General features: G+C 43.9%; 1 protein-coding gene across 5 annotated transcripts in view; it reads right to left on the reverse strand.

Annotated features, from left to right (window-relative positions):
• LOC147024977 (uncharacterized) overlaps positions 1–26809 on the reverse strand; it is a 196278-nt gene that overhangs the window by 132109 nt on the left and 37360 nt on the right. For 3 of the 5 annotated variants that reach the window (XM_085885470.1, XM_085885472.1, XM_085885468.1), the window contains exons 5-7: positions 12903–13086; positions 12393–12512; positions 5283–5371 (exon numbers count right to left, since the gene is read on the reverse strand). In XM_085885470.1, the coding sequence (XP_085741596.1) occupies positions 5283–5371; positions 12393–12512; positions 12903–13086 (393 nt within the window). The remainder of the gene's footprint in view (positions 1–5282; positions 5372–12392; positions 12513–12902; positions 13087–26809) is intronic. The other 2 variants (XM_085885469.1, XM_085885471.1) reach the window with 2 other exon arrangements.

Genomic DNA, 26809 nt, shown 5'->3' on the forward strand with positions numbered 1-26809 from the left:
GATATTTCTCATCAGCTGAACCCAGTTTGCCACATACATCTGGAAATGCTTAGCATCATTTGAGATGAAGCCCAGCACTACATCTGAGTTAGTGCAGCAATATGGTATATGGCTTCAATCGGGATATCCAATTATTGGCAAACCTTCATGACCACCTGGATAGATAACACGGCAGCACATAGTCTGAGGCATGGTACAGCCGTCACTTTAGTCGGTGCCATCTTGGCTTTTCCAATTATGAAGGAAACTGCAACTTGACAGGCGTGATTAATGTGATGCTGATGGATGAATCGACCCACAGTAGAGGCTTGCATCAGAACACGTGTAGTGATCTCCTTACGATCATGTCAAAATCAGGTGGATGACAACACCTTGGAATACAAATGCTCTCCAGCTGGGGCAGTCTGTCTCCATGATTCCCAGGCAGTGTATGAATGCGCTGGCAGAGCTGCATCCCAATAAACGGCACCAGAGGTCTTGGAATCCTTGTGAGCGAGATCTTACAAAACGGTCTTTCTCTTTCGAGTGATGGAAGTGGCAGACCAAGTGGAAAATAGATATTATTGACTTTAGCTCATACTCCTTGCCTGTGAATGGTTTCTCTTACAGCTTCACCTTGAAGATGACAGTGTCATCTTCAATCGACCATATAATGCTGAGGGAGCATTGTGCAGGCAGGGCATCATGCCAGAGATGCAAATTTTGCAAACACCTGGCTCCATCACAGCAAGGGAAGGATTCCCTTACCTTACGGTCACTTGAGACAATCTTGTGCAGATTCAAGTTGGCTGACTTTAACATGGTTCAAGTATCTATGAGTAACTTGATAGTCTCAAGTCCTTGCCGACCACCTGAGAAGCTATCATCCATGCAGAAGTTGTGTTCAACAAAGTACATGACTTGGGAGTTGTCCGAGTCCTTCTGGTTCAGCGTCCTCTTGTGCAATCTATACAAGGCAATTTCTGGATATGTACAATTGCCGAATTGCACAAAATAAAATGAGAACAACACTTGGTAGAGCGCATACCTCCTCCAAGCTGAACACTTTACGTTTTGTATCCCATTGATAGGCCGGATCTGCATCCAGACCTGAACCAAAATGTAATCGGCTTGCTTTTGTCACACACCCAAACACATCGACCAAGTTTTGTCATAACTTGTTCACAACTTTTTGAAATATCATGCTATATATCGTTTTTGGCCCCATCTCTCAATGGTAAAGAATCATGTAAAAATTAGAGTATCCGGATCCGGATCTTCACTCAAAATCGAATCAATTAGTCCAACGAGGCATTCCCTTCCTATTTCAATTCTCTGTACACTACTGTTATCTGTTACCAACTCTTGACCTGCTAACAACTATGCTGTATGGAGAGTACAACTCTTGTATACAAGAGTTCAAACAATACCATTTTAGCCTGGGGAAATGTCACGCACCCATCCTGTCCACAAAGTTTTGTCCGAACCTGTCCATAACATTTTGAGATATCTTGCTCACCCACAGACAGACAGAGAGACGGATAAACAGACAAACAGGGGTGAAAATATAACCCCCGTCCACTCTCAGTGGCGGAGGTAACGAGTGGACAATGGGACACATAAAACGTGTCCCATTGCAATGTTATGCTATGGCGCAGACCCGGTCTTGACCTGTTTATTGCGGCTGACTTTTTGATTTTCTCCCTCCGTCACTCCAGTTATATCGACGGCTTGCGGAACTATATATAAATCCGGATCAAATAGCCTTTTCCTGTGCTTACATTTCCTTGTACGATTAATCAAACCTGTTCAATAGCTCATCCATATTGTTTGTTACAGACACACAAGAACAAGTCAGTGAAGATTTACACCTGAGTGCAATTTGCTAATTCCCAGTTCTCCGCATATTTCACTGGGAATATCTGAAGGTGCTTTCTTGTGCAGCTTTCCTCAGATGTTCCAATATTTTTTGACATTTGTCCTGCCTGTTGAACATTTTAAAATCTTTTAAAATATAGAACAGGAAGCAGCTGGAATCCACGAATGCAGGAGGAAAGGTGGGGAACTGTTGTCACTCATTTTTAAGAGACACAGAATCGAGCCAACCTGTCACTATGAGGGAAGAGAAAGGCAAGGCTTGTATTTTTACATGATTGAAAATTCCTGCCTGAGCTGGCAGAACTATAAATACGCAAGGCAAATACATGACACAATTTTGAAACCACATTTTCTGTCTTTAGCATGTGTTTAGATCGGCTCTAAAGGCAACTTATTTGTGAGGTTAAAGGGATTGCAAAAGGAATGAAAGAACAAGATTTTTGAGGATTGTGGAGGAAGGAGGGTTTGTTTTTGTATGCATGGTCGAGACTCGTGGAAGAGTGAGAGCAAAATAGAATGGAACAAAATGGAAAGGGGGAAACACGAACAACAGAGAAGGGACGGGTCGCTGGAGAAGCAGAGAAGGGGCGGGATACTGGGGAAGCAGAGAGGGGGCGGGATGCTGGGGAAGCAGAGAAGGGGCGGGATACTGGGGAAGCAGAGAGGGGGCGGGATACTGGGGAAGCAGAGAGGGGGCGGGTTGGGTTGCTGGGGAAGCAGAGAAGGGGCAGGATGCTGGGGAAGCGGAGAAGGGGCGGGATGCTGGGGAAGCGGAGAAGGGGCGGGATGCTGGGGAAGCGGAGAGGGGGCAGGATGCTGGGGAAGCGGAGAGGGGGCGGGACGCTGGGGAAGCAGAGAGGGGGCGGGACGCTGGGGAAGCAGAGAGGGGCGGGACGCTGGGGAAGCAGAGAGGGGCGGGATGCTGGGGAAGCAGAGAGGGGGGGCGGGACGCTGGGGAAGCAGAGAAGGGGCGGGACATGCTGGGGAAGCAGAGAAGGGGCGGGAAGCTGGGGAAGCAGAGAAAGGGCGGGATGCTGGGGAATCAGAGAAGAGGTGGGGCATGAAAGAAACTAGGAGGTTATTGGGAGTGAAGGAAGTAAAGAAGGGGCAGGGAAAGGAGGAAGCAAAGAGGGGTGGGGCATGGAGAGAGCAATGAGGGGAGGTGATGATTAAAGGCACAAAAAAAGACATTGCTATGTGAACACGATGGTGGATGAGGCATGAGTTTGCGAGTGATCCAGTGATGGATCAAAAAGGAAGGGAAAAAGGAAAGCAGAATGGGAGAAAGGGATGTGAAAGTAAGGATGTAAGAAGTTTGAACACTTTAAAAATGTAATTTAAAAAGGTTTAAATTCATGGAGTGAGAGGTGGTTGGGGGGGGGGGACAGATTGAGAAGAAACAGGAATAAGAGTGAGAAAAGCAGCAACATAACAGGGTTAGAAAACCAGAGCAGGGTGAAGGTAAGGGCAAAGGAAGTTTAATTTTTTCTGAATGGGAAAACAGAGGAGCAGAGTGAGTGGGTATGTGAAGGGATGAATGAAAAGGAGAGGGAAAAGAGAAGGATTGATGAGTTAGACATCATTTGAAAAAAAAAATGCTCATGGAAGAACATGAACATAGAATGGATTAGAAAGCAACAGAACAAAGAGAGCAGCAGAAAGAGAGGGAGGCAACACACAACAGCAGGGTTGAGGAACAAAATACAGAGAATTCGAAGATAAGGAATGTGAGGAAGAATGAGGACTAAGGGGGGACACAGAGGGTGGATAAGATGGACAAAGAAGACAGGAAGGAAAATATGAAAGTTGGAAAGAGGTGGGCTTGGAGAGAGTTAACGGGGGAAGAAAAGATCATTTTTTGGATGGGAGAAGATCTGAGATGGTGATGAACAGCTGTGTTGAAAACCTGGAGGGAACAATAAGATTGACGAGAATGTGGATATCGATTCCACGGGTGGAAGAAAAGAGGAATGAATTAGTGGAGGTGAGCAGAGATTCTCGTTTTTGGAGAAGGGAGTTGTTGGCAGACCTTGTGAATCCTGCAGAAAGCTCAGAGTGAAAGTGCAGGGAAAGAGCAGAGGGTGCAAGATGAGAAAGGGCAAAAATTAAGTTATAGAGACCACTGACCTCTCTCTGATGTGAAAGTGATAGGCCCATCGACTCAGCTTCTTAAGGGAGATTCCAATAATCATGAAGGCCTTGGTTTCCACGGCGTCAAGATGAGCAATACGTGAGGCAGGGACGACAGCCCAAAGGAGAGAGCAGTACTTCATCAAGCTGTGCATGAAGGCTTGAAGGTGGATAAGAGTTCAGTGTGCCAAGGAAGGACTTTGCAGGACACAGAATGCCCAATAAGCAAATGGCTTTGGATGCAAATTAGAAATGTGGTTTGCCCAACAAAGATAATGGCTGATACTGAAACCTAAGAGTTTGAGATACTGAACTTCTTCGAAGGGATTGTTAGGAAAGTAGATGGTCCTTTCAGAGAAAGACAGTGAGTGTGTGGGATTTCTTAGTATTAAAAGACATATTCCAAGTATTTGACCAGCTTATAACTAGATCAGTCTGCAAAGAAGGAAGAGGCTGTTGCCTGCTTATCTGAAGGATGAGGCGTGTTATGGCAGAGGGTGAAGTCATCAATAAAGTGAGAAAGAGGATTTTCCAGAGTCAGAGAGATGATTTAAGAATATTAGAAATATGACAGGTCTCAGAACACTGCCTTGTGGCACTCCAGCCTTGACAGAGAGAGACAGAGACAGAGACAGACAGAGACAGACAGAGAGAGACAGAGAGAGACAGAGAGAGACAGAGAGAGACAGAGAGAGACAGAGAGAGACAGAGAGAGACAGAGAGAGACAGACAGACAGACAGACAGACAGACAGACAGACAGACAGACAGACAGACAGACAGACAGAGAGAGAGAGAGAGAGAGAGAGAGAGAGAGAGAGAGAGAGAGAGAGAGAGAGAGAGAGAGAGAGAGAGAGAGAGAGAGAGAGAGAGAGAGAGAGAGAGAGAGAGAGAGAGAGAGAGAGAGAGAGAGAGAGAGAGAGAGAGAGAGAGAGAGAGAGAGAGAGAGAGAGAGAGAGAGAGAGAGAGAGAGAGAGAGAGAGAGAGAGAGAGAGAGAGAGAGAGAGAGAGAGAGAGAGAGAGAGAGAGAGAGACAGAGAGACAGAGAGACAGATAAATGGAGTCATCACTGTTTAGAGGATGGTGCAACAAACAGACAATCAAGAGGTGGAAGCAGAAAAGTACATGATAAATATTCAAGCATCGGTGAAATAAAATAAATAAATGATAATGAGAAGTTGTGAAAAGAAGGTGAATAAGTAGGAGAGGTAAGAACAACATAATGATTTTTCAGAGTAGAGGTGTTTCAATTAATGAGAATTTTTTCCTGCATTTCTAGCATCAGTCAATCCCTTACCCCTGGACATCCACTATCTCATTGGTGATGGCATCAAGTTCTTTGATAGCTGAGAAATCCATGGAGGAAGATTCAGGAAGAGCAGCTTCCTGTGGGAGATGAAACACAGGAAGTGCACTGAATTGTTACGGAAACTACAACGTCATGCAAGGGTCATATTAGCAACACTTGTGCCGCCACAACAAAGCTACAAACTCAGGTGTGTCACTGGTGTACACTGGCCACGTCCACATGTGTTTATTCCATTGGAAAGTGTGTAATCACATCATGATGGTTTTCAAGCACAGCAGGGAATTCAAACCAAAGACATCAGGAAGACATGCATGAAGTCAGGAACATCGAATGCAAAGAAATAATGGAACAGCACACCAACCGAATGATAGGAAAAAAAGAATAGATGAAATATAGGCATGCAAGTAACAAGTTAACTGCAGGAAACAGTTTAGGGAGAGATGAAGGCATGAAAGAAAATTAATGGAAAAGGTTAATCGAAAAAAAAAAAAAAAACACCAAAGCACAACATGCATAAAAGTACAATAATAAGAAAAAGACGATTCATAGCAAATACTGCACAATTTTGCATTACAATGAAATTGCGATGGCCTGCAGTGGTGCAGCCATGACAAAAATTAAAAAGGATTGTGCAAGCACCTTGCCAGTTTAACACATTAGGCCACAACTGTGGGGTGGACATTTTAACGGCACGGGCGGAATAGTGTGACATGTCTTGACCGATGGAAAACTTCACGTTATTTTGAATTTTTCCAGACATTGAATTTTATACGTGCTTCCTATTGTGGGTCTTGTCAGCCCTTGTATCCAAGCCCGACTTCCTCTGGCCGTGTTCTCTTGCTCGAGCCGGCAGCTTTGGAAAACTAAAGCCCCACCCACACCAAAGAAAGTTGACTGCATTTTATGCGAGTCTGTCTGCATGAAAGGTATAATCTCGTATAATTTGTCTGTATTAAAAGTTGCTTTTCAAACCAACTGAAAATAACCAAGAAAAATATATTTTGGGATAGCCTGTGTCAATTCTACAGTTCGTTTCTGTGTTGAGTTTGCTTTTTTTCTGCTGCTTGAACAAACAGGACAACAGACATAGTAAGTATGCAAGACAACAAAATTTTTGATACCTCCACTCCTTGCATGTCCCATATACTCCTCTTCCCACTTTTACTATCACTCCAATTGCACATTTACGGTTGCTCACAAACCAGCAACACTCGTTGAGCAACCCAGAACTTGGGCAAGTTCGGGGTTGCTCCACAGGTGTTGGTTGTTCAATGAGTCTGAGTTACTCTCTCCAGCTCAACAAAGCCAAGCTTCCTGGACCAGATGCATTGTATTTTACTGTTTTATTCGCTCCACCACCAAAGGTGAACAGAGGTTATGTTTTCACTCCTGTTTGCCTGTGAGCAGGATATCTCAAAAAGGTATGGGTGGATTCAGCCGAAATTTGGTGGACCCATTGGATGTGTGACAAGGACGAATTGTTTAGATTTTGGTGAAGATCCGGATCTGAATACTGCAATTTAAAAAAAAACACATTTTTCAGTGATTCTTCACCATTGAGAGATAAGCCTAGTGTTGGGTTAACAGTTAAGATAGCTGGCTTAACATCTTAGGGTCTTGAGTTTGCGCTCCTGGAGTTCCATTGAAATAACATCAAGTGGATTGACTCAGCCTGACATCCTTCCAAGGTTCGCAAAATGAGTACCAGTTTACTGGTAACAGGAGCACTGCATCAGCGGTACAGATCACTTCCAGAAATGATGCAGCGAAGAAGCCACAAACTACATATGAAACAACCACAGAGAGATGGGGCTATAAGCTATATATAACACGATATATTGATATTTCAAAAAGTGGTGGATGGATGATGACAAAACTTGGTTGGATAGGTGGCAAGAACAAGGTCCAGATGCAGATCTGGCCAAACAATGGGATACAAAACGTAAACTGTTCAACCTGGCAGAGGAATGTGCTCTATCGAGTGCCGTTCTAGTTTTCATTCCTGTGTTGTTACCTCCGCCAGAAAAGGTGAAGAAGGTTACGTTTTCACCCCCCCCCTCTTTCTGTCTGTTTGTTTGTGTGCAGGATATCTCGGACTCTGATGAAATTTTGTGGACAGGTTGGGTGTGTGAAAAGGATGAACTGATTAGACTTTGGTGAAGATCTGGATCTGGATCCAACAACTAGAATTTTTAAGGTGATTCTTCACCATTGAGAGATGGGGCCAAAAATGATATATAGCACGATATCTCAACAAGTTGTGAATGGATTCGGATAAAAATTGGTGGACACGTTGGGTGTGTGACAAGGAAGAATCGATTCAATTTTGGTGAAGATCCGGATCTGAATCTGAATACGACAATTATTTAATTTTTTAAGTGATTCTTCACCATTGAGAGATAGGGCCAAAAATGATATAGAGCATGATATTTCAAAAATGTATTGGGCCAGATATGTTCTCGTGGATAAGGCATTACATGGCGGAGGTATGTGCTCCTCCGAGTGCCCTATTAGGTGGTCATGTTTACATCCAATTTTCTGTGTCAGACCATACCTTGTTGTATTTAATTGTCAAATTTGTGTGCCTAGTAAAGTCCAGCCTATTGTGTTGGGCTGGGATAGCCGGGTTATTGTTTTTGCCTCAGTTTTTGATTTCACATGCTTCGTTTTTAATCCTCGTCTCCCAGGTATTGTTATTTCTAATCTCTCAGCTTAACTCTTTACCCCTCTTCACTCCAAAAAAATACAAATAACCAAAAACACTCTTCACTCCAAAAAAAACAACAACAAAAAAACACACAATGACAACAAACAAGCTCAAATGAGCTAAGATCCTCGTCCTCTTAATGATGACGTCATAAAAACGAATATGACGTCATTGTGATGTATCAGGTTTGCGATAAATTATCTGTGCTTATGCCCGGCTTGATTCCCGCAAACAAAATTCAAACAGCTTGCCTAGTTTCGGAGATAATGGTATAGGCGATTTCCATTAGCGGCGATATTATAACGTCAACTTTTTTTCTAGGAAGAATTTCCAAAATCCGAGATGGTTACTGCCTGCGCGTGGGCTTTCTGCATATACATGGCAAGTTTCACGAAGATCCGATGAAAACTCTGGGTTGTGAAACAAAAAATGTCAAAAAATAGGAATGACGTCATAAAAATTGATATGACATCATAGTGATGCATCATATGTGCGGTAATTCATTTCTGCTAATGCCCTGTTCGATTCCTACAAACAGAATTCAAAAAGCTTGCCTAGCTTCGGAGATATTTTTTAAGGCGATTTCCATTTGCGGAGATATTTTGACGTCATAACTTTTTTTCCAGGAGGAATTTTCAAAATCGGAGATGGTTACTGCCTGTGCAGGGTATTTTTACATATATACGCCAAGTTTCAGGAAGTTTCAATGAAAACTGTAGGCTGTGAAACAAAAAAGTCCACAAGAACAACAACGTGAGTAAGACTTAGAGATCCTCCATGAGGATCTAAAAACAAAAACGAACTCAATCTGTGATGCAGTTTCTCCTTCATTACCTTTTCCATCTCCTTTTCAAAATCCCCAAACTGAATCTTTACTGAATAAAACGTTTCTTCCTTTAAAAGCTCTTAACATAAAATATCCCATGCATTGTGTACTCTGATTTGATAGGCCTGAACCACGCCCTGGTGGTGGAGTTGCACTTTTCATGAAGAACTCAATTTCTCACTGCTCTTGTACTGATCTTACACTGACCAACCCCCAGGAGTACCTCTGGCTGCTATTTCTCCTCCGCTCCCACCTCTTGTTCATCTGTGTGTTGTACCGTCGTTCTAACAGTGATGACTCCATCTACATCTCTCAAAGATAACATGGACAAACTTTTAACTACTCATCCAAACTCTCTCTTCCTCATATGTGGTGATTTCAATTGTCACCATACAACTTGGCTGGGTGTTGGTACCTCTGTCTTACCAGTAATGTCACTTCAGCAAAGGATTTCTGTGGCTCCATGGGACCGACTCAAACTGTGAACTTGCTCACAGGGATTTCTCCAAATGGAAAATCCTCTCTTCTGGACTTGGTGATGACTAACTTTCCCATAAAGGCCTCCTGCTCTTCCTCTGCTCCAATTGGATTATCTGATCATATGCTTGTGAAAGGCAATATCTCTCTGGCTATTCTCAGAGCTGTCTCAGCGCCAGCAAGTCTGACATTTCACTCAAGCAGATTGGCAGGGCCTGCAAAGCAACCATTTCATTTCAGGACTGGTCTCCAAATCTACTGCCCCTGATGTTAACTCAGCAGCCTGGGAATTTTTCCACAAAACCTGTTCTCTCTCATACGCAGATTAATCCCATTTCGTCTTCAATTATCCTACCCTCTTTCCTGCCCATGATAAACTGATTCCTTTGGTCAGGTAGTTCCTCTGAAACGACTTGCCTTCTCTTCCTGGAAGGCAATCACAACTGAAGGCAATCTCACTGCATTCCACAAAGTCCGCAACAAGTGTGTGTGTCTTCTATCAGGAGAGCCAGAAAACAACATCTGTCCAACATCGAGAAAGAACTTTCAAACTTGTCTCCCTCCTCTAAAACCCGGTGGCACCTTGTTAAGTCACTGGCGTATGCTCCCTTTCTATCTCCCCCTCACTTAAAATGGAACCACAGCAGACTCTGCTCTTGAAAAGGTCAAATGCCTCGATTCTGTGTTTCCTTCCAAATCTCAGATCCCCAACCCCTCACTCTCGGTACCCATCCTTCCCCGTCTTACTCAACTGCTCCTGGACCATGTGTCTTTTGTCTCTGAGAAGGTGGAGAAGTTTGTTTCAACCCTTGACTCTGACTGCCACTGGATTGGACGGCATCAGCTCACATGTCCTAAAAACCTGCTCTGCTGCTCTTGTACATCCTCTCTCTGCCCTTCTCACCTTGTCATTTGCACTATGTCATCTTCCATCGGCTTGGAAATCTGCCAACATCACTGCGTTACATAAAAAGGTGTCAAAAATGATCCACTTTACTGCAGACCTCTCAGCATACTTCCAATCATAAGCAAGGCTGTGGAATCTATCATTGCAATTGATGTGAAAAATTTCCTTTTCACCAGCAACCTCATCTCAGATCACCAATTTGGATTTAGACCACGTCACTCCACCTTGGACAGGCTGCTTCTACTCACCCGACAATGGATGGAGGCCTTCAAGGGCAGACATGAGATCAGGGCCATCTCTCTGGACATATCTCGTGCTTTTGATACAGTCTGCCATCCTGCCCGACTCTCCAAAATCTCTGCCTATGGCATTCAATGCCAACTATACACATGGCTTACTGACTTCCTCTCCTCTCAGAGCTGCGCGGCTCTCAACGGAATCCTTTAATATCCTCTCCTTGTCAAGGCTGGAATGCTCAAAGGCAGTGTTCTGGGCCTATTCCTTTTCCTGATCTTCATCAACGACCTCTCTGACTCTCTGAAAAATCGTCTTTATCTATTTACAGATGACTTCATTCTATGCTGTGACATCCCTTGTTGTTGAGACAGGCAGGCTGCAGCCTCTTCCCTCTCTTCAGACCTTGGGGGGAAAAAAAAAAAATCACAAGCTGGTCAACCACTTGGAATATGTCTTTCAATCCAGACAAATCTCACTCTCTCATGATCCCTCTCTGAAAGGACAGTCCAGCAAACTCTCCGATCTACTTTCTTATCAATCCTCTTGAGGAAGTTCAGTCATTCAACTCTTGGGTCTCACCTATCAGCAATGATCATTCTTGGGAAACCACATTTCAAAATTGGCTTCTAAAACCAGCTGCCGACTGGGCATCCTCCATCGTACAAAGCCTTTCTTTGGCACATCTGAACAACTATCCATCAACAAGGCTTTCATCTGCTGCTTGATGGAGTACTGCTCTCCCCTCTGGGCTCGCTCCCCTGCCTTACATCTTGCTCAGCTTGACGCCGTGGAAACCAAGGTCTTCAAGATCATTCAAATCTCCCACGATGAAGCTTTGCCATTACAGACAGTTCGGTCATCTCTCTTTTTCTTCTGCCTCTATTTTTTGGGGGTCTTTCACTCTCTTGCCCTCTCTGTGCTTTGTCACCCCCATGTTTCTACAGGGCACACGTGGTCCATCATTAACCCCCTTATCGTGAAATGACCAAAATCCAGAATCACTGCTCACCTCCTCATTTGTTTCTCTTTTCTTCTCCACCTTTGGAATCAACTTCCACATACTCTTCAATCTCAGCCTTACCTCCAGGTCTTCCAGACAATTATTCACCACCATGTGAGATCATCCCCTATCCAAAACCATGATACTCTACACCCATGAAACCATGTACCCACCACCCACCCACCAAATTTGCAGTTTTACCTTCTTATCCACCTCTGCATTTTTCCCTACTCTCAAAGATAGTAGATGAGCCGATGAGTAGATCAATAATCCCATCCTTACCCGCATCCCTTGTTTCCTATCTCTGCCCATTTTGTCCCTTGGCCCTGCTGTGGCATTTCCCCCTTCTATTTCTGTTGTTCCTTTTGTTCTGTCGAGTTCTGATCCATTCTGTGTTCTTGCTCTTCCAAGAGTCTTGACTTTGTAAAAAAAAAAAAAAACAGAGGGAAAAAAAATACCCTCACAAGATCCACTACCATTAGTTAAGATATAAAGTAAAAGCTGAACAGGTGTAAGCAACTGAGATGTCTGAAAATAGTTGAAAAGGAATGAATGAATGTTGAAATTCATCACTTCTCCATTACTGCTTCAAATTTGCAATCCATAGCTCATTCCCCATATATAAATCGCTCTTCAGTTCACATGTATGATATGAATGAGGGGAAAGTCCAAAGTTTCAAATATGATTTGTCAAAATCATTCAAAACATGCATGGCTGTATTTGAAAGTGTGCTCAAAGGGTGAAAACGTTTATTTTTTTTAAATTCTGAATATGTGGTTTTGTTTTGCTTCTACATACTTGCCATGGTGGCCAATTGAGAATCAATTTTCAAAAAAGAAAGAAATAAAGACAGTGGTATCAATTTCCCCTCCACAAACAACTCTACTTCTCAATACAAGGAGACAGAGGAAGCCAAGCGCATGGCCGCGGCACACAGCCTTACGCACGGCGCTGGAGGAAGGCTCACAGGGACTTGCCAAAGCGTTGTGGGCAGGGGGGAGAAGAGAGGGAGAGCACAAGGAGTGACCAGGACCTCACGCCGCACAGTGAAAGGCAGTGCCATCTGGCAGAGACAGAGGCAGGGCAGGTGTGGAGAGGCAGGAGGAGGAGGAGGAGGAGGAGGAGGAGGAAAATGAGAGGAAGAAGACAGTTGTGCAAAAAAGGTGTTGAAAATCAGCAGCTCAGATGCAAGACCAAATAAAGGACATTTTCCAAAGAAAAAAACAAAAGGAATGATGAAGAATCTGAATTAAAAGTCATATTACACAACATTTATCACCAAACAACACTGATGTTTTTTATTGCAATATCAAGACATTATTATATCATCTAAATGTACTTCTAACATTTTTTTTGTGTTACCAGAGGCTTTCAGAGTTTAATCATAAACAATTTAACAGCCAAAATAAAAGCATAAGCTTCTGCCTAGCATTCTCCTGCAGCTACTGCTCACCGGTACAGGTCTTGGCACAACGGTGCTTAGTAAAGGTGGATTCCTTTCAGAAGGGGGCACCATCTCCGGGCTAAGTTTTGGTGGAATAGCAATTCCCCGCGCCATACTTTCCTGGATGAGGTGCATTGCGAGAGCAAATTGCTCTTGCGTAAGTTTCCCAGAGAGCTGGGTGTCGCACAATGCCCTGTTGGAGGAAATAGCTGAATATCAAGAACAGCAGCAAAATGTGTAGAGCAAAAGTGGTAGTCTTGGTGTGATGTTTTCAATCTAAATTCACTTTAGCTAAAAGAAACTTATAAACTGCAAGTCTGGTTCCACTCCACGAGTTCCGATACAGCCGCAAAACAATTCACAAGTAGTATGTGCATGAGAATCGCAATGCTTCACAGGCTTCTCAGCCGCTGGATCGGTTTCATCACTTATTGGCGAATCATCAGCGACAGCATATATGTAATTTTGTACGTACTAAGTGGGAATGTTTTGCAACTGTAGAGGAACTCAGGTTGAGTTTGAAACAAAGTGCTTACTTTGTGCAGCTTTATGCAGCCTTCTTTAACGAGAAGAGCATGGGAGGAGTCAATTTATTTATAATCCTAGCCACCTGGGGTAATTGATTTGAAAGAGCTGATTGGTTATTCCCAAGCACAATAGTATATTGTTGCGAAGCTGGCTGTGAAGCCGGCGAAACGTTGCCTGAGACCGGATCTGCTCTTGCCTTTTGGTCAAATTTAGCGGAGTTGATCTCGTTTTATACTTTTGGTTGGAAGTACCTCCTTCTTCAAAAATGTGGAATCCCAACCGCCCCAATCTTATACATACACACATGATATATATACATATATATATATATATATATATATATATATATATACATATATGAGTTTGTATGTATGTATGTATGTATGTATGTATGTATGTATGTATGTATGTATGTATGAATGTATGAATGAATGTATGAATGAATGTATGGATATATGTTGGATTCGCTATATATGCTAGATATCCCTTATTGTCGGGGTATCCGTCTGTCTGTCTGTGTGTATGTGTGTCTGCAACGCAAGGCTCCACAGCACGAACCAGCGAACCGATTTCGATGAAACTTTGGCAACAGGTGCCATATGGTCTGGGAATGTGCGCGTTTGAATTTTGTTGTCTAGCAACCACCCGTTGCTGTGCAGCGGCCGAAAAACCGCGGACAGTATTTTCAATACTTGTCCTTCAGTTTTGAATGGAGAGAAACGAGACTTCGGAATTAAACACTTCGAGATATTTAGAAAATTTTACTCGAGCCGATTTTTGATTGAGGTTTTATTTTTCAAATGATAGTCCTTCAAAAATCGGGTGTCTATTTACCGTCATTTTTTATGAGGAGTGCCAGTTGGCAAAATACGCAATAGGAAAAATCTTGCCAGGCAGAGGAACAATTGTATGTGAAACAATACGTCTTGGCAATGAATCTTCGTTGGTGGATCGGTCAGAATGAAAAGCATCGTATCCAGCGCTTCGAATCCTCGCGACTCCCTCGTCGCCTTCCGGCTTGTCTATATATATGCATGTATACATGTCTGTATATATGTATGTATATATGTATGTATATATATATGTCTGGATATATGTATGTATGTATATATGTATGTATATATGTATGTATATATGTCTGTATATGTATGTATGTATATATATATATATATATATATATATATATATATATATATGTATACACAGGGGGCTGCAAAGGTAGGTATACAGTAAGGATTATACCAGTATTACCAGTATTATAATAGTGGTGCTAGGATTCATTTTATACGAGAATTCATTCAATTCATTAAAATAATTATTACCATTTTTATTTTCGTAATTTTTTCGATAATACATCTTTTATTTGCAGGTAAAGTGGAACTACAACGATGACTAGTAATATAACGGACGAGGAGCGTATTACTGCACTGTATACACATACATATATATATATATATATATATATATATATATATATATATATATATATATATATATATATATATATATATATATATATATTCGTGATCCCGCCTGTTTAATATCTTCCAGCACGAAATACTGACGTTAATGTCCGAGTTTCAAGCAGTCCACGTGTGGACAAGGAGAACACAAAACACTTTCCACTGTGTTTCAGATCGACCTCTCGGGGTAGGCACGATCTTTTATTGGCTCGGTCTCCAAAAGGGTGGTAACAGAATTGAATACACAGCACAAAATCTACCAGAACTCTTGGCAACAATAAAGCTCCAAAACACAAACTGCACAACTCACAGCTCCGCTCACGATATCCGGGAATAACGATCACAGTCTTCCGGATTTAACTCAATCCTTAAGTCGGAGCTATCAACGATCAGCGCGACTGGGCTGTCGAGTCTTTTAAAAAAAACCACTTGAAAATCACATTCAAACATGCGATTTGGAGCGTGCGATAGATTTTCCAGTCGCGATCTTAGAGCCACATCTGCTCCTCACAATGGCACCCGCAGCTCTCCTCGGTCCACCCAGCACGTGCCGACCAGCCCACCAATACCTAGGAGCCTGAAAGGGTCACGTGACGTTGTGGGTGGGACACTAAATTTGGTGAGAACATGGTTTTTCTCACAATATATATATATATATATATATATATATATATATATATATATATATATATATATATATATATATATATATATTTTTTTTTTTGTTACGGCTGTGGAAATTCGCAAACCACCATTCAGGTCCCGTAGGTGAGATGTCTCTTAAGTACGTGTGTAGTTAGCCCCAAACCCGTTGTTTAGAGGGAATAAATGTGATTCATTCGGGCTGCGACGCTTTGAGTCAGTCGTTTTTCTTTCTCTATCTTTTATTTCAAATAAAAACCAACGAGGACGCTCGGTGGGCTTTTCGGCCATTCTCCTCCGCGCTTGGTGTGAGGGGAGAGAAGCGAGGGGAGGGCAGCTGGCGTTCGATTGGTGGATGCGCGGTGTGACACGGCCAGCGAGGAGGAACGCCCCTCTTCGAGACCTTTCTCGAAGCGCCTCGAAGGGGGGTGGAGCAAAGAACGGGGCGGAGCAACAGGGCGGAGCTCCGAGGATATAAAAGTCGGGGACGGGCGAAGCAAGTGTGTGGATGCTCTTGCTCGGTGGATAAACTTGCTTCGTGGTTGCTCTCGTCTTCCGCCTCGCTCGTCCTGGTGGCTGCGAGCGGGGTCTTTTGTGGGGCAGTTGCAAGACCCCGCTGGTGGGAAGGAGCGTCCACCATTCCCCTCTCCCGACTTCGGGCATCCACGTTTCCCCCCCCCCCCACTCTATCCGCGCTGAGAAAGCGCCGAACACTCGGTCCGTGGCGTCGAGTGGCCAACACGTGCAGGCGCGAGGCACGCCGGAGAGGCCTCGCCTACCACGCTCGGTCACGGAGTTGCGGCCAGGCGGGACCACGTCGACGGATGTCGGAGAGGGACTCGACACGCTCAGGGAAGTCGCGACTTCCATTTCTTTTGGGTTCTGTGTAAACATGTGTGTGTGGCGCCAGTCTGGTGAAGTAAAATTGTATAAGTGTTCTGTGTAGTAAATCATATTAGGTTGTAGCTCTGCATCGTTCCTTGCTTGTGTTTCTTTATGGTGATTGTAAATACGTGCATTGCTTTTATTGTATCCCTGTGACTGTAATATACGTGCCTTCCGTGCATCCGTATTAAATGTGCTTGTCCGATTGTTCCCCGTTTCGCTGCGTCCTTTCCTTCGTTTGAATCTCCATCTTGCTTCACGTAAAGGGTTCGTAGTGGGCTTAATACGCCAGATAAGTAATCGGAACCGTCGAGGCCGACGATAACACCGCTCGGTTATCCCGATAGTACGGAACGGACCACTAAAGCGGCCGGTGTCGGGAGTCGACCTGCGGCGAGGTGCGATCGCCCGGTTTACCATCCGCGTGGGTACTTAGGTAGGTCGAGTTTGGCGAACAACCCTATCCCACGCGGGTGGTCGATTGGCACGATCGTGGTGAGGCCGAAAGGCCCACCCGTGACTAGCTCCCGGTGTTAGTCCGAGAGGGTCACGACAGAATTGTCCGTCCGGTGGGCGACGTGCCGCGATTCGAGTCACGTGGCCGTTCGCACGCCGGCGGGTGCGAATTCGCAACAATATACATATATATATATATATATATATATATATATATATATATATATATATATATATATGTATATGTATATGTATATATATATATATATATATGTATATGTATATGTATATGTATATGTATATGTATATGTATATGTATATGTATATGTATATGTATATGTATAAGTATATATATATATATATATATATATATATATATATATATATATATTTGTATATATATGTATACATACATATATATATATATATATATATATATATATATATATATATATATATATATATATTTGTATATATATGTATACATACATATATATATATATATATATATATATATATATATATATATATATATATGTATATATATGTATACATACATATATATATATATATATATATATATATATATATATATATATATGTATATATATGTATACATACATACATACATACATATATATATATATATATATATATATATATATATGTATGTATGTGAGCCTGGTGTTGGCGTAGTGGTTAGGGTAGCGGCTTGGGATCCAAAAGGTCCTGAGTTCAAGCCCCGTTGGCCGCTTGAATTAATACACACCAGGAGGTTGACTCAGCCTGACATCCTTCCGAGGTCGGGGAAGTGAGTACCAGTGCACTGGGCCTGGTGTATGCCCCGGTTAAAATAGGTGTACCATATCCCTCTGTCGTAAGAGGTGACTAGGGTTGCGTCAGGAAGGGCATCCGGCGTAAAACCTGTGCCAAATCATTATGCGGATCATAACGGATGATCCGCTGTGGTGACCCCTAACGGGAGCAGCCGAAAGAAGAAGAAGAAGATATATATGAGGCGCCGCGAGGAGGAGTGATGTCAGGAACACATCGGCCATTTTGGAGTTAATGCCATATAGCACTATTTTAACCCTTACCCTATCATCCGAGCCTCTCATCATATCATTAAAAAATGTCGCTTACATCACTCCTCCTCGTGGGGCCTCATGTATATATATATGTATATATATATATATATATATATATATATATATATATATATATATATATATATATATATACATATATATACACACACACACACACACACACACACACACACACACACACACACACACACACACACACACACACACACACACACACACACACACACACACACACACACACACACACACACACACACACACACACACACACACACACACACACACACACACGAGGAAGAGCTCCTTGTGAGCCAACGGCCATCCATATCTAGTGCCCAACTGTGTCTGCGGATGTCCTCCTGCAGTTGGGTTACTTCTTATTCGGAGGTTAGTGGCAGGATTTGCACTCCGGCCACTGTCAAAGCCTTCATTCCGCAAAACATTCTCGAAGCCTAAAAAAACCTGAAAATCCACAACGTGGGAGTACCTCCTGTGCAGCTTCCCTTGGCAGAACAGCTCACAGGATGACGGAATTTGGGCAAAGCCTTCGGGACCCCCATTCTTTGATGATGGGAGGAAAACCACGGAGTAACATTACCGGGTCATATTGTTTCGGATTTGGAAGCCTTGTGCACACAGGCAGTCAGCAGTCCCAAAGTTTAGTTATTTCGATAAGTATGTGTATATCGTGAGAACCCTCCCCTATGTTTAATGGGTTGATAAGTGTCCGTGCACTGTGGGTTTCTTTCCAGTTAGATTTTTGTAATACCCAATGCCAACCAATCAATCCTTCGTTCTTCGCGCCATCGCCATCGCCATCCATCGCCCACGTGCAACGTGTCACGTTCCGGGGTGGGGTTCTCTCTGCCCACTGTGAGCTCGTCCAATCGACAGTGGCCGGCCCGACAACCGACCCGAAACCCCCCCTCCCCGCTACAAGGGTGGATGGGGAATAGGGTTATCCCTTGGTTGTCCTGTCTGGGTTCTCAGACACGCACGGGGGGAGGGTGGCCGTTGCCCCCTCCCACCGGACCTCCTCCAATTATTATGGATGGCCACAATTTTCCCCCACCGAACCAATCAGGAGGATCATCACCTCAGGGCCGACTCTGTCCCAGCCAGATGGAGTGTTCGGCCCGTCCAATATGGGGAGGCCATTGATCGCCCAATAACGCCTCATCCAATCTGGAGGCGAGTTACCTCAGAGATGTTCCCTCGATCCGTGGGGGGGGGGGGGAGGATAAAAAGGTGGCGAGCTGTCCTCAGTCGTCGCCGTCTTCATTGTCTGGGCGTTTGGCTCTTTGCCCTTTGGTCTTTTGGTCTACAGTCGTCGTCGTCTGGGCTTTTTGCTCTTTGCCCTTTGGTCTGCAGTCTGCAGTCTTTTCCGGGGTTCCTCGTGGTGGTGGTTGTGGGGAAAAATTTATATTAATGTATATTAAATTGTAACAAATGGAGTTTCAGAAATGTAACTTTTATGCTGCAAGTTGAATTGGCTGTCATTTCTGGCCAAAAGACTTTGGCCCTAAATGATAAGAAATGTGTTGTTCTGGAGCAGAGTGACCGAGCTGAAAAATGAACCTTTGCTTAGAAATGTACGAAGTGGCTTTTTGTCTAAAGGACACGTCTACAGTCTGGGTGAATATCCCCCAACCTCTCTCATGAAAGACTAAAATGCTTTGAAAGGTAAAATGTTTTCAGTGCAAGCACGTGAGGAAGTATAGTATCTCAGTGGCTTGTACTCCTTGGAACTGACCAAGTACCAAGTTAGAATAAAACTCTCTGATGTAATGTAGAAGTGAATTGAATCGGGTTGGTCTAACTGTTAACTAAAGTAAAAATAAATGAAATAGAACCAAATAATATTGCAATCAATGGGGATTCTTAAGTTCATTGTACAAGGGTGAGAAGTGTATGGTGTATAATTAGAAAATAAATTGTTTCACAAGGAAGGACTTGTGTGGACATCAGTTTTATCAGTGTCGACAGGGTTTTTGTAGGATTTTATAATCAAATCGGACAAACGTTAAACTCTGGCTGAAGTCAAATAGGATTCCACAATCGGCCAGTAAGAATCCTTCAGGAGGACAACGATCACAACAAGGTGGGTTTAAAAAATCCACGTTAGTTGGCGCCGAGACTCGGATTCGAACCGACGTTGGTGCGGTGCTCGTGACCGGAGGTGCTTAATCTGCCGGAGGAACGACAAGTGCTTGAGCGAAGGTAAGGCAGAGCGCTATCAGCAGGTAACGCATTTCGAACAAAGAAAAGTTCATTGTCAGATAATTTTATTGAGAGAAAGAAGAGGATCCGGCAGAGGGAGTCCGTTTTAAAGTAAGCGATAAGTACTGTAGTTGTTTTAGAAAAGTGCTGGAGAAGAAGAGGAGTCAGATGACAAGAAAAGGCTCGTTAAGGTGTCAGATGCATAATTAAATGGGCATGATGAAGCGACATGCCACATGTTTGCATTGATACGGACTGGCTGTGAGAAAGAGGCCGAGGACACGGCTGAGATGCCGAGATAGGGTTAAAATAGATAAATATTATAAGTTACCTGTTTGCAAGAGTTATAAGAGTTAATTTTTGTTCATTGAACTCACTGGAAGTTTGTTGGCAGTGAGGTTGTTATATTATATTGTGTGGAGGTTTTACGGATTTGTAAATGCAATGATTTGCACGAAACGTTTTGTAGAGTGCAGGAGACGATTAACCGGCTGGGAGCGTGGTTGGTGATTTGCATTGAGATGCATGTGTTACTGAGAGTAAAAAATGAAACTTGTGCGAGTCCAATATTCACTGCAATGAAACGTGTTCTTTTGGGATTTTCATGATATTTTAACTCGTGCTGAGTTGAGCTGTGGGTCTGTTTGAAATGGCATGTTATGCATTCTTGGCGTTGTATTTCCACACGAAGGTCACAAACTACACTGTGTGAGACCCCCCTCCACTCGATCTGTGGGGGGGGGGGGTGGTGGCATATATCTTTACACCGAGTCTTTATTCGAGCCTTTGCTTTAGGTGTGAAATTCGATTCATATCCAGATTCAAGAGGATGAGATAGAAATGTGATTGGTATTTGTCACGTGATCACACGCGAGTCTATGATATGCAATGCTGTTTAGTGTGTGTGTTGAAGCCATGACAGAGTAATGCAAACTGTGGGTTTTGCCTGTCAGTTTTTTCCTTTTTCTTCCCACCGGATGTGGAGAGAACCTCCTGTTCCTTGTTCCTTGGTGTTTGTGGCGCACCCTCTCTACTGAATGTTTGAAGTGAAGTCCATTTCGGAAAAAGTGTTGAAGTTTTATTTTACAACCATAGGGATTTTGAATAAATTGTGAAATAACAATTGTGAATGTGGGATATACTGAATTCGGAACGTGAAGTCTTGGGAGTTGAGCTCTCACTGGTATTGTGATGATTTGTAATTACACAACCCGGCAGGTTTAAGTGCTGGGCAAGCTCTGAGGACGTGTCAGAAATGTTTCGAAGATTTGATCTGAGTTGTAACCATTGTACTTAAAAGATGTGATTTAAATGTCGAAACGTGATTTGGAATGATTAAAATTGATTTGATGATGTTTAGCACGTGGGGCGATTCACAGATAATCGATGATTCCCTCGGATGGATGTTGAAATATTGTTTTATTCGTCTGCGAATGTTGAGGTTACCTGAACTTGTGCTGGGAAGGCAATGGCAAACAACCCAGTGTAACCCTTTGATCGATTCAGTCAAGGTAAATTCATGATTTAATTGGATAAACGCTGAAGATTTAATTTTTCATTTATGGATTTTAAAAGGAAATATTTAATTGTTTTGACCAAAAAGTTGTTTAAGAGAGTTTGGATGTTTATTAGTCTGAAGTTTAAGATGCTTTTCCAAAACTGGAATAAAATTTGGGGAGGGTGTAGCTACATGTGGAGAAAGAGTGTTTGAGCTGCAATTTAAATAATATTTGCATGATAACAGATTTGACAAGTGATTTGACAATTTTTGAACAATTGTTTAAAATGATTTATTTGTTTTGAGAAAGGAAAATGGATTTGTAATTGAGAAGGACAGAGGAAGTGATGGATGGTTTGTGTAGGTGAGTTGGAAAAATGGCAGCATGTTTGCTGTTTTGGTGAGAGAGAAGTGGACAGATGGAGAAATGTCAGAGATTTAAAATGTCGATGGAAATAGCAAATGAGATGGATGTTTTGAGTATACGTACAACTGGGATTTCTGTATATTTTAGCATGTTGTTTTGGGAAATAACAAGGAAAGGGATTAAAATATTGATATGACATATAATGCAAGTTAAACGTTTCTATAAGAACCTTTGTTAGTCTTCTTGAAATACATGTGCCCATGATGTTTATTGATTGGTGTTTAATTGATGCTTTGTTTGTTTCGGAGTGTTGAAAGCAGTCTTTGAAGCAATGTACGATTTCATCTAAATGAAGTTTGGAAAGAACTTCCACACAAAGATTGGACGATGGGAGAACCCAGATTTGGGTGATTGAGCATTCAACACGTGATCATGCCCCTTCCTGAGGAGATAAGATGGAGCAATGTGGGAAAAGAAAGAAAAAACCCACTGAGGAGAAGGTTGAGCAGTCTTAACGTCAGCGTTGTGTGGTGCCTGCGTGGAGGAATGTTCTCAGCCACACTCTCGATTGCCGCTCTGCTAATACATCGAGAACTTGCTGTGGTCACTTCAATGTACGACAGGCCTGGAATTCCACACTGCGCTCCTTCAACCCAGTGTCCGGCCCAAACTTGTACTTGCCCACGTCTTTCTTCTCCTCAGCTCAAGGAGTGCTTCGATTGCGTTTCCCGTTGGGTGCCGCTCCATCCACACCCTGACCTGTTTATCTTCTGACTTCGGGTAGCATGTTTTCAATGTGTAACACATGCTGATGAACAGGCCATAAATTAAATGGAAACTCACTCATTTTTCTGATACAGTCAAAGCTCGTTACTATGCCACCTCGCTTCTATGCCACTCTCGCTATTATACCACTTTTGCTCGGTCCCGACAAAATTCAATACAAAATAAATTTACTATGCCACCCCCTACTCTCGCTACCATGCCACTACTGTGTGACTGTTAAAAGGCACGAGTCGTGAAAAAGTCTGTATTGCGCAGTGCTCGATTATCACACTCACGTCCAAAGGCGAAGCGACGAACTACAGTCCAGCTGCGCACAACATAACTCAATACGTACGTGCATAGTCAGACTGTGTCAAAACACGCGATTCTTCTCCCCGATGCCAGCCACAACAAGCCAATCACAACACGCACAACGAGACACAAAAAAGCGCGAGCACACACACAGACACGCAGGCACACGTACAACAGTGACATCATTTTTTTCAAATTCAGCCCATAATGTCAGCTCAGAAACGCAAGCGAATCGACTTTACGCTGAAGGAGAAGAAGGAGATCATCGATGCCGCGAAGAAGGAGCCGAATCAGTCCAAGTTGGCCAGGGAGATTAGCAAGAAATGGGGCGTCGAAGTTAAGAGAACCACCGTGAAGGGCATTCTCAGCAAGAAGGATGCAATCGAGGCTGCAATCAAAGCTGGATTTCCATCGAAGCGCATGAAGTTGACGCAGGCTCACGACCCGAAGCTTGATGAGGGAGTGCTCATGTGGCTGAAGCGATCAAGAGGACAGAATGTGCCTGTCAGCGGCGATCTGATCAAGGAGAAGGCGATGAAACTGGCCGAGCTGATGCACATCCCAGACTTCATGGCGAGCGACGGTTGGTTGGGCAATTTCAAGAAGCGCCACGGCATCACGTTCAAGACAGTGCAGGGCGAAGCTGGAGCGGTGGATTCGCAATCCCTTCTTGAGTGGCAACAACAGGTTCTCCGGCCCTTAGTCGGGCAGTTCTCCGCAGATGACGTCTTCAACCTGGACGAGACTGGACTCTTCTGGCAGCTGCTTCCGAACAAGACCATGGCTTTCAGGGGAGAGCGGTGTACTGGAGGAAAGAAAAGCAAGCAAAGGATCACTCTTCTGGTTGGGGCAAACATGAGCGGCAGTGAGAAGTTCCCTCTTCTGGTGATTGGCAATTCCAAGAAACCCCGTGCCTTCAAGAACAAAGAGATCCCGGTCAAGTACAAGGCGAACTCGAAGGCATGGATGACGGCGGAGCTTTTCGAGGAGATGTTGCGTGCGTGGGACGGACGACTCGGCCAGCAGGGACGCAGAGTGCTGGTCTGTCTCGATAACTTCTCTGGCCACCCTCCCGAGCTCGAGCTGAACAACATCCAACTGGTCTTCTTCCCACCCAATACGACAGCCAATTCGCAACCAATGGATCAGGGAATCATAGAGAACCTCAAGCGCCACTACAAGAAGCTCCTGCTATGCCGCCGGCTTGAGGCCATAGACTAGGGAAAGGCGTTCAAGTTCACGTTGCTCGACGCTCTACACGTCGCCCGGCGTGCTTGGGAGCAGGTCGGCAAGTCGACGATCAGGAACTGTTTCGCGAAGGCCAAGTTCATCGAAGAGGAGATCCAAACTGAGCCACAGGATGCGGAGCTGCCCGACATCTGGGAAGCTCTGCCTGCCGAGGAAAAGATGCACGAGAACGAGGAGATCGAGCTGTCTGACTTTCTCGAAGCCAACGAGCGCCTCGCGACTGGCGGGTATTTCACGCTGGAGGAGATTGCGGAGGAGATTCTGTGCAGTGAGGAGCCGGTGGAAAGCGAAGATGACGAGGTAACTGTCGAGGAGGAAATCGTTCCGTTCGAGGAAGCCCAGCGCGCTTGTAGCACCGTCCGGAAGTTCATGCAGCAGAGAAGCGGGAAGCCCGGTGTGATGCAAGCGTGCGATCGGCTAGACAACGAGATGCACGAGATCCGCCGAAAGAAGATGCGCCAGCCGACGATTCTTGAAAGCTTTGTGTGTCGTGAATTTCTCGCCATGCCATATGTTAGTGTGTGAACTCTGTTAGTGTGTGTATGTTCTCCGTTCGCTTAGCTTATACAACAGTCGTGCCTTTTACTTGCTGGAATAAATTTTGTCTAAAGATTAACTACAGATGGGTAACTTGAGAAAATAAGGCCGTTTTTACAAAATCTCGTTACTATGCCACTCTCGCTACTATGCCACTTTTGCTCGGTCCCGACGGGTGGCATAGTAACGAGCTTTGACTGTATGAGCACTCGCTGCCATTGTTGATTGAACATGAATAATGGAAATCTTTTCTCCTTCAGGAATGGGACATGGTAATCATGTGTAAGAAAAGTTATTCAAATTTTCCTTTTAAAAAAAAAACGGGGGAGTGTGGGGGAAAAATTGATATTAATGTATTTTAAATTGTAACAAATGGAGTATCAGAAATGTAACTTTTATGCTGCAAGTTGAATTGGCTGTCATTTCTGGCCAAAAGACTTTTGCCCTTAATGATAAGAAATGTGTTGTTCTGGAGCAGAGTGACCGAGCTGAAAAATGAACCTTTGCTTAGAAATGTACAAAGTGGCTTTTCGTCGAAAGGACATGTCTACAGTCTGGGTGAATATCCCCCAACCTCTCTCTCATGAAAGTATAAAACGCTTTGAAAGGTAAATTGTTTTTAGTGCAAGCACGTGAGGAAGTATAGTATCTCAGTGGCTCGTACTCCTTGGAACTGACCAAGTACCAAGTTAGAATAAAACTCTCTGATGTAATGTAGAAGTGAATTGAATCAGGTTGGTCTAACTGTTAACTAAAGTAAGAATAAATGAAATACAACCAAATAATATTGCAATCAATGGGGATTCTTAAGTTCATTGTACAAGGGTGAGAAGTGTATGGTGTATAATTAGAAAATAATTTTTTTTAAAAGGAAGGACTTGTGTGGACATCAGTTTTATCAGTGTCGACAGGGTTTTTGTAGGATTTTATAATCAAATCGGACAAACGTTAAACTCTGTCTGAAGTCAAATAGGATTCCACAATCGGCCAGTTAGAATCCTTCAGGAGGACAACGATCACAACAAGGTGGGTTTAAAAAATCCACGTCATGGTGGTCGTGGCAGCCAGGACCGTGGTGCTCAATCGTCATTCGTGGCAGCCAGGATCGTGCGCTCGTTGGGTTCCGGGTCGTGGGTTCGAGTCCCAGCATGGTGGGTTGGAGTCGGTGTAACCACACGAGGCGGCAAGGTACCTGGCCAAACTCTGACCTGCAGCCTGTCTATCCCGTTGGCTGCGAGGGTTGAAATAAAGACCACCCGGGTCCATTTTCTTTTGGTGTGTGTGTGTGTGTGTCTGTGGTGGCGCCGTCCTACAAGTAGAAATTGTACAAGTGTTGATTGCTCATTGCACATTGCCTGCATGCGAGTGATAACTCTGCTCTGTGTCTCCCTCCCTCTTGTAAAATAAATCCCCTGTTAAATGTACCCGCTCGTTGCTTGGCGTTTCTATCATTGGCCTAGCATGGTTCGGACTTAAGAATTAGTGAGGCCGTTTGTGCCGTAAATTGTTCATTTGGTCGGGCGCAGCTTTGGTAACTTCCGCTCGGTTACGCTGAATCCGAGTTGGTAACGGCGACTCGGTTCTGACAAAGTCGGCCGAGGGTGTGGCTTCCCCGGTCGTTAGACAGCGTGGGTACTTAGGTAAATTGGAATAGACAAGTGGACCCCACCTCAACATCAAAATATTGGCAACCACGGTCCTTCAAGCGACCCGTCGACTACGGAGTTATCCCAGGTGACGACTTTCCATTCCGGTGTTCAGTGGGAGACGGCCCAACTGTGCCATCTAGCAGTCCTCGCCACCGACCCCCAGCCCACAACAATATTGTGGGAGAGTATGCCGGAGTGGTGCTGAGGTGTCGCCCACCAGATGGTGGTCTCCTTGGG

This window comes from Eptatretus burgeri, chromosome 6 (assembly GCF_056783735.1).
Source record: "Eptatretus burgeri isolate ZD-2024b chromosome 6, Ebu_testis_v1, whole genome shotgun sequence".
NCBI lineage: Eukaryota > Metazoa > Chordata > Myxini > Myxiniformes > Myxinidae > Eptatretus > Eptatretus burgeri.